We start from the raw sequence: 20,682 nt of genomic DNA on the forward strand, positions 1-20,682 counted from the left end.
GTTGAGCTAACCGAGTTGTTAAAATGTTTAGAGTTTGACCAAAGTCTGAGTAAGTTGTATGTGTATTTTGCATTTTTATTTTGATTGTGAATTTGTGAATGCCAGTTCTCTTTGCATTGTTGTTTAACTGTGTGAGAATAGGGCCTCATTAATACAGATTGAAGCACTTTTCTTTTTGTGATTATTATTTTTTTTAGAGATATTATTTTTGTGTTATTTTCACTATATGATACTAATGTTTGTTGTGAAGGAGTTGCCGAAGCTTAGCCAATAAACGGCGCTATCCGAGCTTCGAATCTGAACACCTGTGTCCACTCTCCTTTCTCTCTGCTTTACACCTCACTGTGGATTAAAGGAAAGCTACGGTGTCGGTCAAGAGACAAAACACACTCATTGGCTTGATCCCTAATTAATTTAAAACTCGCCATTGACACCTTGTGGTGTATTTAAATCACTACCTTACATAATTAAAGAGTGACACGTGGAATTCCGGCAGCGTGGCCATGTGACGTCACCGCCCTGCGACATCAACAACAATGGCGACCTACTAGTTCTATATTTAATAATTTAAAAAATTTTATTGAAAGGAAAACATTAAGTGGAGTTTTAATATCAAATTAGTATAACTCGTACTAAGATTTATCTTTTAAGAACTACATGTCCTTCCATCCGTTGTTCCCTTTAAGCATTTTTCAAACCTTGAAAACACAACAGTAAAATCCAAGCATTTCAAGGACCCGTACGAACCCTGTAGTTGTTACACAGAGTTTCTTCAAAGTGTAACAGAATCTAAAATAAGACAGTTTGATCGTACCTGGCTTGCCACATCTCTTCGTTTGCCACACGCTCCCAGGATGCAGAGTGAAAACTGTTCATAAATGAAGGAGGGGGGGAAAAAAACATTAATCTAAAAAGCTTTAGGCAGTAACTCTAAATGAATACAAATGTGAGCATATTGTTCCAGTAGACTTGTGCATGTTGTAGAGATCTAAACATAAATGTTTACTGCATAAACTTTAAATGACTGTGCAACAATGCCAGCTTGCACATTAGACATGGAGTAGAACCATATTTTTTCCCCCTTACTTGAATATGGTAACCACTTGACCTCTTCTTCAAAAGAATATTTTAGCAAGGCCCCGGTGCTAATATTTGGCTGGTGGGCATCAGCGGACACGCTTGTCGTGAGAGTGCGGGAAATAATGTCACAGTATTCAGCTGTGGATATCGGAGTGAATGAGGGGCTGCTGGCAACCGCCACAGAATATGTAGCTCTGACTAATTCCACTTTTGACACAGTTATTGACAAAACGGAATATGAAACTCATTATTTCCCATCTTCGCTCTCATTTCAAATGGCTGAGAGCCTAATGTCTATGCTCTGCTTGAATTCACAAAGAAAGCGGATCATAGCTCGGAGAACAGAGCGCAGCCAAGCTCCGTGAGGACGACTGAGACAAGAAGCAAACAGATCTGCATCCTCTGATTAAATGCATCATGTTTACTGGAGTCTCTAAATGAAAAACAGAATGATAAATATCAGAATAATATGGAAATTACTCCCATTCCTCCAAGTCTTTCCCGTCACAATGAATACGTTTTCGTCCGATCATATATATGAACATTTACGGAAAAAGCTGTTATTATGACTTCCCCCAGAGGATAAATAAAGTTTATTAATCACTACAGCTATCTAAATAAGATTAGACCGTAATGTAGTGGCAGAATTGCTGATATGGAATATTTTGGGATGTTTGTGCAGATGTAATATCAGAGCCAGTTGAAAGAATGCAAGGTTTAAAATAGGCGTGTGACAAAATATTGAAATGGTAATATATCATGATATTTTGTATACAGTTAGGTTATCGATATGCTCCTGCCGAGAATCAATAATTCGTTTCAAAAAGGTGTCACAGTTTCTTCCGCTGGGAGGGGCGAATTAACGTTCGTTCATTTAAAACAAAGCATTGGCTGCCACATGGATTAAAGTAAAAAAAAAACTGACTGAACCTTTGTTATTTTATTTATTTTTTTTTTTTTTAAACATTCCCAAGGACAGTATTGTCTAGGTGGTGTTCGAGGTACTTTATTCAGTTCAGGTAAATCAAACTATTGTTGTTAATTGCACATTTTATAATGAAGTTTTCAGTGTTAATGTATTTCAATAACTAATGAAAAAAAAAACTGCTGCAGATCAATTGTATCTCTCGAAAGCTCTCCTTTAGCCTCAAAATTGAAAGTTATCATCACGTTTTCTCTGTTACCCGACTTCTTGAGGTGGACCGGCATTTTCCTTCATGACTCTCAACCCACGTTTTCTTAAAAAAGGGCTATTACAACCAATGTTCCCTCTAAGCTGCGAGCATACGCAATCGGGCACTGCTTGCACATACTCGGCGCACAAGACAATCTATGCAGCGCACAAAATAAAATTCAACAGATATGAATGTATTGTAGGGACTAGAGCTGGGAATCTTTGGGCACCTAACGATTCGATTACGATTACGATTCAGATGGTCCGATTCAATTCTAAAACGATTATTGATGCACCCCCCCCCCTTTTTTTTTTTTTTTTTTTTTTAAATATTTTGTACATTTGTTCCAAAATTGTTCAAAAATACTCTCAGGCTAAACCAAACTACTATTTCAGTATCAAGTTAACATATAGCAGTAAACAAATATACAAAAATAACAGTAAATAAAAAACTCCAGTCCCCATTCTGTATCAGCAGCTTTAAACTACATTCAATTAATTTAATGTTGTGAATCAACCGTTAAAGTTGTTAAAATTGCTCCCGTTAATCCATAATTTCCCTTTAGTCAACTTTCGACATGTGAAAGTTTTAAAACTATTTTAAAGATAGATTCAAGTCAATATTTTACCGATTTAGGAGTATTTTAGATAAAAAGTTAATTAGGTTTGCTTGGAAGGTTCGCTACAACAGCCTTGCAGAGAAGTGTACTGCTTTAAGATGGCGGCCGTTTACTACGTCTGCATCTAGCTCTTGTAGATGTGCTGCAAACGCTACCGCTACCGTAGTGCATCTAGTCTTATATAAATGATATCTACCGTAACATTATGTGGATGACGTACTTTTGTAGCAGCTTCAGGTATGTTGTTGTGTTTTTTTATCTCGTGGCATGAGTTGAGCTAGAGCCGTGAGTTGAGCATTGGCATTACCCGAGGGGCAGGGTAATGAGAAGCATGATGTTTAGCTACTCTCGCTCCGTTGCTCATTGACCGCGCGGCGCGCTGAGTGTGCTGTACTTCCGCTTTACTTGGCATATTTCAATAATCGGAATTTGGATGTTTGTGAATCGTTCTCGAATCTTCCATGGCCGAATCGCGAATAATCTAAGAATCGGAAATTTTGCACACCTCTAGTAGGGACACTGTCAGCACCGCAGTGATGTGTCAGCGCAACACTTTTATTGGTGCGTTCGATACGGCAACGCGACACTCCTATTGGTGCGTTCAATATGGCATCTGACTATTACAACTGTCGTCGGCACTCTTATGTGTTAGCGCGACACTCCTATTGTTGAGTTCAATACGACAATGCGATACTCCTATCGTTGTGTTCAATACGCCAACGCGACGTTCCCATTGGTGTTGAAAAGTGAGCTTGACTCCTGTGCTGATTTACTGAAGCAACATTCCGTTGCCAATCTTCTCAAGCGCTATGGTATTAATATCCAATTTTAGAACTGATATAATCCAGTTAATTAGACCAACAAAATTGTTTTTTGCACCATTATACAATGTAACTCAATGAACAACTGGTGTCTAGCCAATAATACGAGACAGTTCACTTCACTGACGCTGTGCACCCAGTCATAGCATTGAAGTGAAGTGGAGTGAAAGTTAGCTAGCTAACAACAGTGCAGCTGAGTTAATACACGCAAATGCTAACCCCTTATCATGGTGAAAAGAACGGGCAGTGATATTACACTAATCAAGCCAAAGTAAAAAAAGAAATGTGGTTCTTTTAAGATGGAATGGCTGTCGGAGTATGTGCAAATAGAAGAACACACGGTGAAACTAAGTGAGACTCCCCCCCCCCCCCTTTTATTTTATTTTTTCAATATTAATATTTGTTGTTTATTAAGTCCATACATCTAAACATTGGTGATTTTTCGCCTACATCAAGATAAATCTGTTTTCAAATAATGTTTTGAGCAATATCTATTCTTGAATTAAGAACCTTTCTGACAAACAAGCTTTTTTTTGCTTATAAATATACTAGCAAAAGAAATAATAATGACTGAATTTTTTTTTTAATTGAAAAAAATCTGTGCTGGACTGAGGGCGCAAAATTTGAAGCGCGATGTAGCGAGGGATCACTGTAGTTTGTTACCATGAAACTTTGTTCTGACATTAAAAATTGATTAACGCAGCATCTGGTTTTGTCAACTTTCACTCAGGGTAAAAATCCGACTTCAAATTTCGGGGGGAAAAAAAGAAAACGTGATCGTTATCGATATCGACTGATAAGAAAATTTGTATTTAACTTTAATTTTTGTCATATCGCCCAGGCCAAATAGGAAGTGTCTGAAAAGTAATAGGAAACGACTAAAAACCAACAGCAAATGCCCTTAAATTAAACTCATTGGTTGCCATTGATAGCCATAGCGAAGCGAATGAACATTGTTTATCCGCTGCCATCCCTCCCACTTCTAACGGATTGGACATCTACTCGTCAATTCAATTGACAGCAGAAGGATAAAAAGAGCTTGCTCTTTTGTTATTACTTGTATTGTAAAATATTGTAGAATGATTTCCTGACCCATGCATCAACAACTGTTATATCGCCATCTTGTGATATCATCATAATCGTGAGCCTTGTGTCATATTGTATCGGGAGGTTCCCACCACTAGTTTATGATGGAATGAACCAAAGGGACACACTCTTTTGGTTGCTTACCGGTTGTGTGGTTCACTCCAGTTATAAAGGCTGTGTGTGCGATTCGCCCACTCTTTAGGGCGAAATTGCCTCCGAGCGGGTACCAAAAAGTCACAGACACCAAAAGGCCAGCGAGAAAAGCTGCGTCCCCAGCTTGGGTCACCGTCATTCAGCCCAATACAGGCAAACACGTCCCTCCTGCAGAAAAATAAGTGTCAAAAACTCAAAACCGGTTTCTTCCTAATCAGGCAATACATGTAGGCTAATTAATTCATATACATGTTCTTCTTGCCGAGCATACAATGTGCCTCTCACAAATTTTTTTTAAAAAAAATCAAGCCCTAAGGGTTAAAATCCCAGTTGAGTGTTACCCCATTGAGTGATTAGCATTTTTTTTGCCTAGCAAACACTGCCACCTAGTGGCATTGGTATTATCAGGTCAGTTCCAGTAAAGAGGCAAGAGACTATTTAACAAAATCAAGCAGATTAGTGACTAGTGATTCATCAAAGCCCTTTTTAAGGCCTCAACATACGTAAGTGCTTATCTTCACCCTGTGCTTAGCGCTGGGTCAACCATTCTATTGCCTAATGAGATCACCCACTGTTCTGTAGGACCATTTCAGTGGATAATTATAGCATCGGTTTGGAACTCACTGGGAGTTGTGGATCAGAAACTGCTCCAGATTGAAGGTGTTGTTCTCCTTTAAGTGGACTGGGTCCCATTGGTGGCCGGGAAAGTTCACACCAGGGAGGTGAGCCCCCAGCTTTTCCACATACCAACTGTATGTCATCATCTGCACAATTAAAACGACGGGAAAAAAAAGGTTTAGTTTTTGCTCCGACAGTCAATCCTGCTTTTTATCTTACATACAGTAGATACCATTACAAACTACAATTCTTAACAATTTGGTTTGCCAAACTATTTAAAAATGTTTATTTTTCTGGTTATAATTATTCTTGTTATGGAAGTAGGGAAAACAATCAATGGTGTTGACTTAAATGTACTACACGGAATTTTTAGTCTTAATGTAAAATACTTTTCTACTCTATGCAGGCTCCCTCTACCAATCCCTTGATGGGTGCCCTGGGTGCCTTGAGTTCTATAGTTTTATTATTTTTATAAATATGTATGCCCATTTAGTTGGTTAACTGAAAATCATATAAGATTCAAGACCTAAACGTCATCAGACTGAGTGAGGAAGCTCTGACCTCCTGGTCGACTAGGCGCACATCAGGTCGTACATCGAGACAGTAGTGCAGGTAGCGTAGGGAGTTTCCCGGCAGGTCTCCTCTGGTCAGAATGATGGAATCTTTTGGAAAGGAAGCTAAAAGCTCCCTGCCAAATCGCTCCACCACACTGTTGCTGCTCTGGTCACATTCCCTAAAACCACCCACCAATATGAAAACAGTAGGTTTATTTACTTGCATTGAAGGAGGGTGAAGGGTACATCATTACTAGGGGTGGGAACCTCTGGCTAGCTCACGATACTATACGCGATACACGGCTCAAGATAACAATGATCTCACGATATGGCGATATAACAATTATCGATATGTGGGTCAGGAAATCAGTCTAGGATGTTGTGCAAAACAACTAATAAACAGAAAAACAAGCTACCTTCATTTTTTAACTATAAGGTGCACCTGACTATAAGCCACCACCCACCAAATTTGACATGAAAACGGAATTTATTCATCATCATAAGCCGCACTGGACTATAAGCCACAGCTGTCCTAACTGTATTATGGGCTATTTACACCAAAAGATATTAACTAGTAACACTTTGACAGCGACATCTTAAGACTGTCATAAGACCAAATGAATGACCATGAATTCATTGCTTGAAGACGCTTCATTTGGCCATCACTGCACCCTTTGCTAAGACAGTCAATCTCTGCTGCCACCTGCTGTCAACACTGTTGAAGTCCAGCATGCCTCCTAACATGCATTGCAGCTCTACAGATGTAAATAACAATCAAAATTATTGTTATGTGCTAATTATTTCTTCAGTTACTGTTCCAGTTGTTTCATGATTTGATAGTTATGGTATGTGGTAACATTTTGTGTCATCCGGCAAATTATCTCACTACTGAATGGATGTAAAGATCCGAGCTTAACATAAATGGAGTTAATGACATTATTCAAAATGTCAGCAATGCCCATGATAGTGTCATGTCATAATTATGATGGTTTTATGGACGCTACTGTCAAAGAAAGTGTTACCAAATTAACCCGAACTAATCAACAAATAAGCCGCACTGGACTAGGAACCACAGGATTCAAAATGAGTGGAAAAAAAGTAGTTGCTTATAGTCTGAAAATTATGGTATTTTCATCCTTCTGTGAATTGCAATGAATTTATCACTAGTAGACATCCAATCCATTTGAACTGGGTGGGCAGCCAATGGCCATCACTTCCACTTCAAATAGATTGGACTAGTGCTGCAACAATTAATTGATTTACTTGAGTAATTCAAATTGAATAAAAGTTCAAATCAAATTCTGCTGTTTCCAAGATTTGTTTAATTAAGAGTTGTAATGGTTTGTTTTGAAATTGTTTGCATTTAGTTTTCTTGGTTTAGATGGATACACTGCCCTCTAGTGGCAACAGTGAACATGACATCACTCATCTAACATGGCTGGATCCAGCTGCTTCCTGTTAAGACCAACAGAAGGTAAGTTTTTGTTTGAGCTAATATGAATGCTTATGCATTCATAATTTAGTTCAGAGGTATATTTAGCCATTTTGGGGGGAAATGTGCGTTTGAATGATTTCTTAAGAGCGTTGTAAAAAAAAAATGTTAGCATTTTATAGCATCTAAGCTAGCGGACTTTTGCCATGCAAGTTAGCCAATTGTTCTTTTGTTGTACTTCGATCTCTATTTCATATTTTTGACAGCTTTTGATGTAGGGATGTTCCGATCTGATCACGTGATCAGAAATCGTGTCGATCACACAATTTCTTAAGGATCGGAATGGGTTGAAAAGGATCAGGTTTTGAATTTCAAAAAATATATCTGTTTTTCTGCTTCATGCTCGTACAGCCTCTCACGCTCCCTCCTGCTGCTTTTCTTAGTCAGCAGTGCACTGGAGTTAGCGAGTTGAAGTTAATGATGATTGACAGGTTTGTAGCTTTGATCTAGCCAGAGAAGCTTGGCAGCTCTAGAATCAAAGGTGCATATCTGTCAGTCATCGTTTTGCTTGGTACACACAAGCGGTAGTGTGCTGTGGCAACTCATTGTGTAGGTGAGAGGCTGTTCTCAGCAGCGTTAGCGGATTTGAGTGGACTCACTCAATCAGGCATTTGATAAAGACAAGCATTTTAATAATAATAATAGTAATAGTTTAATAATAATAATATTATAATTATTTATAACGCACTTTACATTTGAAAAACAAATCTCGAAGTGCACATTTTACTACGTTATTCTTGTTTAAAAATAGTTCACATTATGATGGTGGCACGGTGGGACAGTAACATATTTAAAACTTTAAACGTGAAGAAAAAAAAAATTTCGGTATCGGATCGGGACTGTATTGGCACATTCTCAAAATCAGGTGACGTGGACTCAGGTGCAAAACTATGTGATCGGGACATCCCTAGTTTGAGGCTAAGCGCTGGTATTTTCATTTATTTTTTAAAATGCATTTACTGTTCTAAATGAGAGTGCAATTCTGCATAGTTCAAAAAACATTTGGGTGTTTTATTTTGTATTCGCATTTTAAAGTCTTTTGAAAGTGCAATCTTAGCAAGCCTTTTTTTTTTTACATCTCCTAAAATGTATTTTGCAACATATGACATGTTCCTAATCCGATTATTCGATTGTTCAAACTAACTAATTGATAGAGTAATCAATTAGTTAAATAATTGATAGCTGAAACCCTAGATTGGACGTTTATGGCCGTCAGTGGCAGGCCAAAAGCAGGCAATGAGTTAATTTTGGGGCATTACGTGCCATTTCCTGTTGGTTTTTGGTCACTTTCCTTTTGGGGCATTTACGGGTAACTTCCCGTTGCGTTTGGGGTATTTACAGGTTATTTCCTGTTGATTTTGGGGCATTTACAGGTCATTTCCTATAGATGTTGGGTTACGGAAAAGGAGTTGATTCAAGAATGTCCCCAAATTAGGGCTGCAGCTATCGAATATTTTAGTAACCGAGCAATCGACTGAAAATTCTATCGATTAATCGAGTAATCGGATAAAACATTTTTTTTAGGTAAAGAGCAATTATAAATATAGATGAGAAAACAAGACATTTCATCTAATATTGAACCATTTTCAGTCAATCAATGTCTTATTTTCGATGTACATTGTTGAAAACAGCTAACAATTGCATCTCAAATGTGACAAAAAAAAAAGGACTAACTCACTGCTTTCACTCAAAAAACTTTTAGAGCTTATAAAAAAATGTATATATTTCTTACCTAAAAACGTCATTATGCTTGATAACACACATCACTTAAAAGTTAGGTGTTTTTCCCCACGTGTTTCAATTGAATTTCCATTTGTGTCAAGCTATAAGTTCAAGTTAAGTTTTAAGTTAGTCTAAACTGTAAGTCCTGTTAGGATTTTGAGTTTTTGCAGTGTTCAAAATAAATGCTGTGCTGTATTGGAGCACATTAGGTACCAGTGCTTCTTGGTGTTTTATCCAGCAATGACTAGTGAGCTAAAATTGACAGTTAGCATTATTAAGTTTTTATTTTACACCCTAATCACTCTACAGTGCTGTTTTCACAGATTAAATAAAGCCGGTATTTAAGAGCTAGCCACGCACCGACAGTGGTCATAATGAATAGAAACCTAGCCCTCTACAGGGATAACGTTACGTGAGCGAGTGACAGTAACGTTAATCTTATTTATGAGCGCTGAGAAGTGTACTGCTTTAAAATGGTGGCTGTTTTATTAACGCCGCTGAGTCGGTCATTTCGCATCTAGTTCCACGTGCATGTGATATCTATGACACGCATAAGACGCTACCTGCTACCACAGTAGCAACATGCGGGAGTAGTTTTTAGCAACGTTGGCGCAGTTTGTAACGGCTGTCGGCTGCAGTAAGGTATTTTTTTTATTGCTACTTCTACGTACGAGAAGTCAGTGCGTTGTCCCACATTAAATGAAGTCCGGGCAAAACGTGATGCTTAAAGCTGGCAAAATTAAACGATTCTCGAGGTGAATAAAATTACTCGGATCAGTTTTTAAACTCGAGTTACTCGAGTATTCGTTTCAGCTCTATCCCAAATACATAGGAAGTGACTCAAAATCAAAAGGAAGTTGTTATAAATGCACAAAAGTGAACAGGAAGTGACCTGTGAGTGCCAACAAAAGACTGGCTCTGAATGCTCTGTTTACAGCGCCATTCACGGCTTTAGATGTCTAATCCAGTCATAATGAATTGGATGTCTAGCGCCGCCAATAGCAGCCAGTGAGCTAACGTAGACAGTTACATTTTCAGTTTATCTGTAGATTGTTTGTCTGATTTTTTTTTTACCTTTGTGTATCCAATGTTGTTTTTACTGGTTGAATGGGGAACAAAAAGACTTCCTGTCATTGTTATTCGCGAACTTAATACCGTCAATGGCAGCCAGTGAGCTAACATACACACTATTGTATAGGAAGATTTTGGTAGCAACCTGATGTTTTTTTAAAAACCGTGACCTTTTTAAAGCGATATACCGATTCTTGGATGGAGCATATTGATAACCTTTAGGGATACAAAGTATCATGATATATCACCCTTTTAATATATTGTCACACCCCTAATCTTCACCTTTGTTTTCAGTGTGATACTGTATAACAGAGTCGGCGTGTTTGCTTGCGAGCGCACTTACAAGGTGCTCTGAGGGTATGTTGTCAGTGCCCCCGCCCCTTAGTATGCCTATCTAATCGTGAGCAGACAGGTGTGATGGGTATGACAGCGCAGGCCATGCTCTCGTCTTGATCAAAGCCGCTCAGTAATGGCTGTCTGGCACTCCTCTGCACCTTGCTTGTGTAATCTGCCTCCTCGGACAGCTAACATCTCAGGCTGAGCTCAGCGAGTGGAATCTATGTGCTAACCGTGCCTCACTTAGCCCTTACCACGGGGTGAGCGGAGCGAAACCTGACATGTTCATACTGCACAGAGTAGAAATAAATCAGGTTGACTCAGGAAAAACTTATGCACAGGGATTTTAAAAAGGTACAGTATTGCGAGAGGACTTTTTCTTTTCCCTTTTCTTTTCGTCTTGAACTTTTTCTCTGCTCAAGTAACTTGGAACGCTGGAAAAGTGGGAGTTCAAACAATTCGAAGTTACTTAATCCCTCGAGAGCGTTTAGAAGCGCTATGAGAGAGTGCTGCCTTTTTATGCCAATTAAAACTAAAAACAAAAGGAATATTTGGACAAAAGAAGGATTCGCCTATTGCTGTGGAACTGCAAAAATCAGGAGAACACAAAACAAATGTTGGCCAACGTATTTTCAGACATAATGCCGTGCCTTTTCCTCACAGATATATAGGGCTGTGACAATTAGGAGTGGGAACCTCTTGGGACCTCACGATACGAGCCAATTTGCGATACAAAGCTCATGATAACGATGATCTGACGATATGGCGATACAACGATTATCGATACATTGGTCAGGAAACCATTCTAGGATATTCTACAAACAACTAATAAACAGAAAAACAAGCTTCTGCTGTGAATTGGAATACGTTTATCACTCGTAAACGTCCAATCCATTTGAACTTCAAACGGATTGAACGTCTATGGCCGTCTTTGGCAGCCAATGCCAGGCAATGAGGTAATTTTGGGCCATCATTTACCTGTTGCTGTTCAGTTACTTACTGTTGATTTTGGGGTATTTTATGGGTCACTTCCTGTTTATTTTGCGTTACAGAACAGGAAGTGACCTGGGAATCACCCAAATGAATAGACAGTGACTCAAACCCAACAGGAAATGACCTGCAAATGCCCTAAAATGAACCGCGAGTGACCTGTAAATGCCCAGAAAATCGGACAGAATGACTGTGAATGCTCTGGTTTACTGGACATCACTTTTTCATGAATGGGAATGGTGGTCGTATAAACTGCATTTTTTTTTTTTATCCAGGGCTTTGGTTCTCGGGTCATTTAGGTAAAAAAAAAAAAAAAAAACGTGTAAAAAAAAAAAAAAAAAAAACGTGTCTCGTCTCGGCGGCAGCTACGTTCGTACCGGATAATCCGCCCGCCCCAGCCGGTTCGCCGCGGCGTATTCAGGTCCTGGCTCTGTTCGCACGCCGTGGGGGAACGCTCAAGAAACCGGGGTGTTCGCCGGAGGTCCCGAAGCCGGGGAACCGGGCTCGGCCCGCCCCGCCTATGGCGAGCCGGCGGCGGCCTGCCGGACCGGCCAGAGCGGCGGGCTCCGTCGGAAGACGGCTACTTGCCGACTATCGGTCTCCAGTCGTGCCGGTGTTTAGCCTTAGATGCGAATTTACCACCCGCCTTGGGCTGCATTCCCAAACAGCCCGACTCTGTATCGTCACAAGCCCTGTAATTTAACTTAGTGTTTACAGTAGCTTTAGCATTCCCGCTAGCAGCAGCCTCGTATTCGTTCCAAAAAGCTTTGTGATGCAGTTTTAAATGGCTGCTGGGTTAGTGGTTTTGAATGAGGACGCTTTCTTTCTGCCTCGTGGAACTTCTACGGTACATGTTTCGCAGATGGCGAGAGCGTCGTTTTTTTAGTAACAGCCGCCATAATATTCAACTACTTCTGGTTGTGTAACTCCGCCTCCTCAACCCCTCCTCCCTCAGGGGCTTCAGAGAGGGGAGGGGTTGAGGAGGTGGCGTGCTGAATTCTTCGGTTGCGCACATTTGGAGGCTAAATCAAGTATATACGGTAATTATCGGATTGCATTATCGGTTGAATTTTTTTATTATCTGGATTATCTGTGTGACGTCATAATTGCCATTATCGGCCGATAATTATCGGTGACCGATATTATCGTGTATCTTTACTTACAGCAGTAAAAAAGTAATCACGGGACTGGTATAAAGTGGACCAACCAACTGAGGAGCAGTGGATGTGCACAGTGGAAGAGCTATGTGAAAGGGAGAGAATTACGTTTAGATTAAGACTACAGGAAAGACTATTCGAAGATAAAAGAAAGAAATGGAGAGAGTTCAGATGAAAAAAACACCAATTTCAAATGATAAACAAGAACTTTGACATGTGGACCAGATGATTGAGGGGAAATTGAAGGCCTGCCTTGATACTGTAAATTTCTGTTATTTTTTTTCTTTCTCTTTTTTCCTTTTTTTCCCCTTTTTTTCCTTTTTTTGATTTGTTGGTGTCCCCTGCCTTGGTTTGTTGTTTGTCATTTCAAGACACTGGGTGCAAGTGTGTTTGGTTTTGAAAAACGGAATAAAAAACAAGTGGAAAAAAGCAAAAGGTTATCGACAGAGGTGGGTAAAGTTAGCCTGAAACGCCAGATTCTCCACTGTTCAAGCTATAGAGTCTGGCGACTGTTACACAGATCAAATTCTCAGTGTGGAGCAAGCCACGGCAAACACACAGATGAGTGGACCAATCAGCAACGGGCAGACGTGACGTTGGTAAAGCGACAAGAACCTCTAGCGCGAGGACGTAAACATACGAGGAGAGTGGAGAACGGAGAAGTTTATTCAACAAGGCTAGCGCGAGACAGACTTTTGGTTTTAGCGACTCAATGTGTTTTTGGTAATTTAAAACTGACTTTACCGCGCATAGAAACATATTCTCGGCTTTCCCGTTCGACAACTTCCGACGTGCAAGAGTGACGTTGCTCGTTAAGAACACGTCACGCAAATGAACAACTCTGATTGCATGGCAGATTTCGTTCGGGCTCGAGAGGCCGATCAGGAGCTGGTTCCTAGACTCTATAGCTGGAACAGCGGTTAGTCTGGAGTTCCAGGCTAGGGTAAAGTAGTCAAAAGTTTTACTCAAGTAAGAGTAGCGCTATTTCTAAATAATATTACTGAAGTAAAAATAGTCATCCTAAAATTTAAAGTAAAAAATTATTCGTTAAAAATAATACTTAAGTAATGAGTAACACTGTGAGTAACTGCTTACAATGTCTGATTTTTTAAATACTTTTTTTTTCTTAGCACAACTTCATCTATATGAACTATAATTATTATACTCTACTATAACCAATTACATGACCATACTAGGCAAAAAAGATGACACAGAAATCATCAATATCTATACTAGGCACAAAAAATGACACAGAAATCATCAAATTCAGACCAGAACATTAACTGCTACTGACGCCGCTAGATGTCCAATCCATTTTGACTGGGAGGGTCAAAGATAGATTTGACGTCTAGCGCTGTCAATGGTAATGGCAATTACAGGTCACTTCTTGTTCAATTTAGGGCTTTTGCAGGTTACTTACTGTTGATTTTGAGGCACTTTCAATTTGGGGACACTCCCCGTCAATCACCCAAAATCAACAGGAAGTGATCTATTGTTGTGTCACCATATCGAGAGGTAATCGTTATCGTGAGCTACCCAGATGTGCCCACCTCTACATATATACAGTAAAATTTTAAACCAAGCATTCTGATTAAATGCCGCACTCACCTGTGGTTAATGTGCACCATGTGTGCTAGTAGAACCGTGGTAAGGATCCAGGCTGCGGTCTTCCAAAACCCCCCATGGCCTAGCATCCGCTCCAGCACATTGAAGGCCAGGCCGAAGCCGAGGCCAGCCAGCAAACACACTATAGCGTCACTCTGGATCCAAAAACGCTCCACCTGCGGCAAAGTGATTACTTCATTTAGACTTATACAAATTTAGTTATTCGGCAATACTGCAGAAATGTTTCATTAATAAGAAAAATATCTGTCTTACCACTCCAAGCAGTAAAGGTCTACTGATGTCCAAGTTTGCCCTCCAGGCAAAAAACATTGAGTATATGAGCAACATAGAAGTCAACAGCCAGGACATGGAGCGACATGTTCTGAAACAAGAAACGTTCAATCATTGGATGAGAAAAACTGATTTTTCATTTAAATATGAAATATGAGTCCACAAAAAGACAAACCTTTCTAAACCTGCCGTAGGTATTCTGATTTCGTGCCAAACTCAGAATAGGATATTGTTTTCAGTTTTGCTGTGAAATGTACGACAAAAAAAACTATCGAGAAAAGATGTAACCCAATTTTAAATGGTCACATTTAACAAAAAACTGTTTATGAACAATACAGTATTCTAAATTACATTTAATACTAGCAAATGCCATTTTTTCGTCAACGTTGACTATAATGAAAATATTTTGTCAACGAACAATTTTTCAATACACTATAATATTGACAATAACGAAAATGCGACATACTTTCCGTCATATGTACACAATGTGTGACATTTTATGTGTAGTTAGCCTGCATCGTTGCAGCGTTTGGGTCACGTCACTCATGTGCGATGTGCTGCGCCTCTCCCTCCTCACCGGAATTTAGCATGTATCTCAAGCTAGGCTGCATTCCATCTTGCTTGTTTGGAAACCCGGTAAAATTTGTTTTCTAATCTTGGCAAGAGAGACTGTGCAATGTTGCTTTAGCTTTTAAAGGTCTGTGCTGAGTGATCATCAGATGCTAAATGTAACTCCTAGGGTTAGCGTAGCATCTGCATTAGCTTCAGAATGGTGAGCGTCCTCTTAAAACACTGGCCAGTCTAAAGCAGAGCCACTTAGCTTTTTTGGTCAGTCAGTCCAGAGGATGTGAAATGCTCAGTCTTTTTTTTATTTTTTTTTTTTACATACAGTTCGTGGCTTCTAAGTAGTTTTAATTGAAAATAATGTCCTGCTTTTTGTGTGTGCGATCACCACAAAGTTGACGTTGTCCTTGTGAACGCTACTACAATGCCTTGCAAAAGTATTCGGCCCCCTTGAATCTTGCAACCTTTCGCCACATTTCAGGCTTCAAACATAAAGATATGAAATTTAATTTTTTTGTCAAGAATCAACAACAAGTGGGACACAATCGTGAAGTGGAACAACATTTATTGGATAATTTAAACTTTTTTAACAAATAAAAAAATTGAAAAGTGGGGCGTGCAATATTATTCGGCCCCTTTACTTTCAGTGCAGCAAACTCACTCCAGAAGTTCAGTGAGGATCTCTGAATGATCCAATGTTGTCCTAAATGACCGATGATGATAAATAGAATCCACCTGTGTGTAATCAAGTCTCCGTATAAATGCACCTGCTCTGTGATAGTCTCAGGGTTCTGTTTAAAGTGCAGAGAGCATTATGAAAACCAAGGAACACACCAGGCAGGTCCGAGATACTGTTGTGGAGAGGTTTAAAGCCGGATTTGGATACAAAAAGATTTCCCAAGCTTTAAACATCTCAAGGAGCACTGTGCAAGCCATCATATTGAAATGGAAGGAGCATCAGACCACTGCAAATCTACCATGACCCGGCCGTCCTTCCAAACTTTCTTCTCAAACAAGGAGAAAACTGATCAGAGATGCAGCCAAGAGGCCCATGATCACTCTGGATGAACTGCAGAGATCTACAGCTGAGGTGGGAGAGTCTGTCCATAGGACAACAATCAGTCATACACTGCACAAATCTGGCCTTTATGGAAGAGTGGCAAGAAGAAAGCCATTTCTCAAAGATATCCATAAAAAGTCTCGTTTAAAGTTTGCCACAAGCCACCTGGGAGACACACCAAACATGTGGAAGAAGGTGCTCTGGTCAGATGAAACCAAAATTGAACTTTTTGGCCACAATGCAAAACGATATGTTTGGTGTAAAAGCAACACAGCTCATCACCCTGAACACACCATCCCCACTGTCAAACATGGTGGTGGCAGCATCATGGTTTGGGCCTGCTTTTCTTCAGCAGGGACAGGGAAGATGGTTAAAATTGACGGGAAGATGCATGCAGCCAAATACAGGAACATTCTGGAAGAAAACCTGTTGGTATCTGAACAAGACCTGAGACTGGGACGGAGATTTATCTTCCAACAGGACAATGATCCAAAACATAAAGCCAAATCTACAATGGAATGGTTAAAAAATAAATGTATCCAGGTTTTAGAATGGCCAAGTCAAAGTCCAGACCTGAATCCAATCGAGAATCTGTGGAAAGAGCTGAAGACTGCTGTTCACAAACACTCTCCATCCAACCTCACTGAGCTCGAGCTGTTTTGCAAGGAAGAATGGGCAAGAATGTCAGTCTCTCGAGGTGCAAAACTGATAGAAACATACCCCAAGCGACTTGCAGCTGTAATTGGAGCAAAAGGTGGCGCTACAAAGTATTAACGCAAGGGGGCCGAATAATACTGCACGCTCCACTTTTCAGTTTTTTATTTGTTAAAAAAGTTTAAATTATCCAAGAAATTTTGTTCCACTTGTTGTTGATTCTTGACAAAAAATTAAATTTCATATCTTTATGTTTGAAGCCTGAAATGTGGCGAAAGGTTGCAAGGTTCAAGGGGGCCGAATACTTTTGCAAGGCACTGTATATGTGCTTATACGTCTATATTCATTGAAAATTGTTGGAAACCTTTTTAAATTTTACAAACTAATACATTTTGGGTAACTGTCGACTAAAACTAGACGAAATTTGTATGAGATTTCGTCGACTAAAATTAGACGAAGATGAAAACATTTTGAAATGACTAAAATATGACTAACACTAATAAGTATTTTCGTCCAAAACACTAAGACTAAGGCAAAAATTAAAACGGCTGCCAAAAACAACACTGCTCGTAACGTTAGCGTAGCATTCGGCGTAGCACTAGCTTTAGGCAAATACTAACGGCGAGCGTCCTCTTAAACACTCGGACATTTTTTTTTTTTTTTTAAACATACAGTTCGTGGCGTCCAGATGGGTATAATTAATTAAAAATAATTTACTGTTTTCCTGCTTAGTGTGTATTAACATGCGTTGTCCTTGTAGACACTACAATATGTGCTCATCTGTCAGATGTTCATTCGAAATCGAAACCTTTATTTTTGGTGTATAACGAAAGCATTTTAGATGTTAGAACTGGATGAAATTACTCTGAAAACTAGATGAAGACAAACACATTTTGAAATGACTAAAATATTACGACTTCCAAGTATTATGGTCAAAAAGACTAAGATGAAAATTAAAAGGGCTGCCAGCATAAGTGGATTTTATGGAGGGGCCAGGGGGGCCAGGTCGCTTCCTGGTGGCAGAAAAGTGTCATTACATGTAGTTGACTTTCCTATACATGATTTTAGAATTAAGAATTTTCCGGTAAAATATACTCTATAAAAGTTTTAAAGCAATAAAACAAACAACAAGAATGAAATGAACAAAAATTATAATGGGTCAAAATTATTTTTCGAACAGATCATGTGACTATTGTAATGACATGAGCAAATCATAGCTGCATGTTTGATTAGTAATGTTTGCTCGTCACAGCACACGGAAGTCAGAGATACACAGCGAGCTCGAGACAGCTGCCCGCAAGTGAACAGTTAATGTTGATGATGCCTCTCTTCTGTTCTGTAACTAAAGATCTGTCAGTCAACCCTTTCAGTAAGTTGTCTTATTCAAGATACCGACAAAGTAACACAACTAGAACCTTAGACGGTTATTCGCTTTGTTCAGCCAAAACGACCAGAGGAATGAAGAGGCAAGATGGACATATGTAATTTTGTCAAACCTAAGCTTTAAAAAGCGACAACTACTGGGCAAGAACCAAGGATTGAAAATGTGGACCATGAAAAGCCAGAGAGCACCGCCAAAATGGTGAGTGGAGTTTCAATTTGCCCCACGAAAGATGCTAATTGTACAACCATTTTTTCACTCTTATAATATTTTGCTCCCAAAGCTGTTGTGGCGGTGAATAAGCACTCTTTTACATTCTATTGGATTCTCGATGTTATCCACAGGTGCTAAATAAACAAGTAACATCGTAAACATACATGTTCCACATGAATATGGCGTAAATTAATGCTTAACACGGCGAAGACATAAACAGGGATAGAGCGGCGTGCAGCTGTTGTGTGCAGCTAACATGGCAGAATGTGTCTGAGGAGAACTTTTCTACATATCCGTCCATGATCAAACATAAGTAAATATTCCTTTATTTAAAGAAAGTTTGTAGTGTTGACTTTGTAACCGCTGTATTCGCGGCCGTTTTTCAAACAAAGTTCCAATTTTCTGATTTGACAGAACACCTGTCAACAGCGGTGGGCGTACCATACACAATGGATGGCGATCTTGGTAAAAAAGTATAGCTGTCCTAAGCAGCCAGTTATAGAATTCCCATCAAAAATGACGGGAAACAAAAAAATGCTTATTTAAAACTTACTATTATAATTATTCTTGGAAGTTAATTTTATTGCTTAAACAGCACTTCGGGTTCATCAACAAGTTGTGCCTCCCCTGCCCCAAAAGTCAACACTGTGAGAAATTGTGATCGTAGCTTTGCTGTGATGGTTGGCATAACGGTCACTTCCTGTTGATTTTGAGGCAAAAAAAAAGTCAACTTCTGGGTCACGACACATCGGAAATGTTACAAACCAAAAACAAAGACGGCAAAAACAACTACGATAATTTCATTTCAAAACAAAATCAAAAAAGCAGGCCGTTTTTTGTTTACGATTTATTTGAAAACGAGAAATGAAATACGTCGTTATCCTTTTTTCAAATTTTGCATTCCAGAACAGATATAGAATGAACGAATGATAAACTGACACTACAGCAAAACATTTCGTTCATATTGCAAAGTATTACATTATTTTCCCAGCTCTGTCATGTTCTGCCCAAACGTTCGGTGTGTGTGCTAGGTTTCAACTGCTTTGTTTCTTGAACTGAGAGCTGTTCAATTTTCCCTTCAAGTAGTTGAAGACTTGCTTCTTCATCCTACCTATCCGTTGAAGAAAGAAGGAGGCCTAATCCTGCCAGAGATACAACAGGAAGAGAGAGATCTGCCAGGCAGTGGTCCAACTGGGCCCTACAAATACACAAGCAAACACAAACTAAAGACACAAAAACTCAGATGCTCGTCCCGAGACAGAATTCAAGGACGGTAATTATGAAATCCTCGCCGTCCCCTATCAAAACAAACTCCTTGGACTGTGCGCTCTTCCTTTCAAACGGATTGACAGATTCAAATGACAGTGTCGCGCACCCCCCCGCTGCCCCGTCCTCTCTTCTCAGAGCTTGTCAGTCACAGAGTGCTTTTTCACAGCAGACTGATAGTTTCCTGCCTCTTGCTTAATACCCATCTCTATTTGACAGCTTATTGAGTCTCTATATCTCTCGATGTACGCTACGAGTGTGTGCTTGCGAGTGGTTGTGTCAGCTTCTCCAGTGGGTTTACGTCTCAGAGCGACATGGCTGTCATGTTCGCCTCTCTTCCCCATTTTGAAGGTGCGCTTGTCCATCAAGCGGCGGGGGTGATGAGTGGTGGTGGGTGCCTGGCAAAAGGATGTGGGGGGGTTGCAGCGACAGTAGGGGGCCTGACGATGCAGAGGCACCCCCATTCCATCAGCTGGAGAAAGATACCAAGAGTGAAATGACTGCAGCAATGGTAGTGAAGAGCAGGCGGATGAAATCAGGTGGAAATGTGTGTATGTGTGTGCGTGGGGGGGGGGGGGGGGGCTGTGGGGGTACAGTGAAGTTTTTTTTTTTCCCCTAGCACTGTTGCAGCGTCTGTCATCACAGCTCGTCACGCTTTATACACCAGCGCTGAGTGATGATTTCAAACTGCTGGTGAAACAAAACAGCGATTTGGCCCTCTAAGAAGGTTCAGATGTGCTTTGATGGGAGAGAGTAGAAGAACAAGAAATTTTA

At 39.9% G+C, this 20,682-nt stretch overlaps 1 protein-coding gene across 3 annotated transcripts in view; it reads right to left on the minus strand.

Moving 5' to 3' along the window:
• Positions 1-20,682, minus strand: part of tmem260 (transmembrane protein 260) — a 131,037-nt gene that overhangs the window by 34,771 nt on the left and 75,584 nt on the right. For 2 of the 3 annotated variants that reach the window (XM_057858894.1, XM_057858892.1), the window contains exons 8-14: positions 19,754-19,840; positions 14,753-14,861; positions 14,483-14,655; positions 6,114-6,285; positions 5,559-5,698; positions 4,926-5,102; positions 815-868 (exon numbers count right to left, since the gene is read on the minus strand). In XM_057858894.1, coding sequence (XP_057714877.1) covers positions 815-868; positions 4,926-5,102; positions 5,559-5,698; positions 6,114-6,285; positions 14,483-14,655; positions 14,753-14,861; positions 19,754-19,840 — 912 coding nt within the window. The remainder of the gene's footprint in view (positions 1-814; positions 869-4,925; positions 5,103-5,558; positions 5,699-6,113; positions 6,286-14,482; positions 14,656-14,752; positions 14,862-19,753; positions 19,841-20,682) is intronic. The other variant, XM_057858893.1, reaches the window with a different exon arrangement.

This window comes from Corythoichthys intestinalis, chromosome 15 (assembly GCF_030265065.1).
Source record: "Corythoichthys intestinalis isolate RoL2023-P3 chromosome 15, ASM3026506v1, whole genome shotgun sequence".
In the NCBI taxonomy this organism is placed as follows: domain Eukaryota; kingdom Metazoa; phylum Chordata; class Actinopteri; order Syngnathiformes; family Syngnathidae; genus Corythoichthys; species Corythoichthys intestinalis.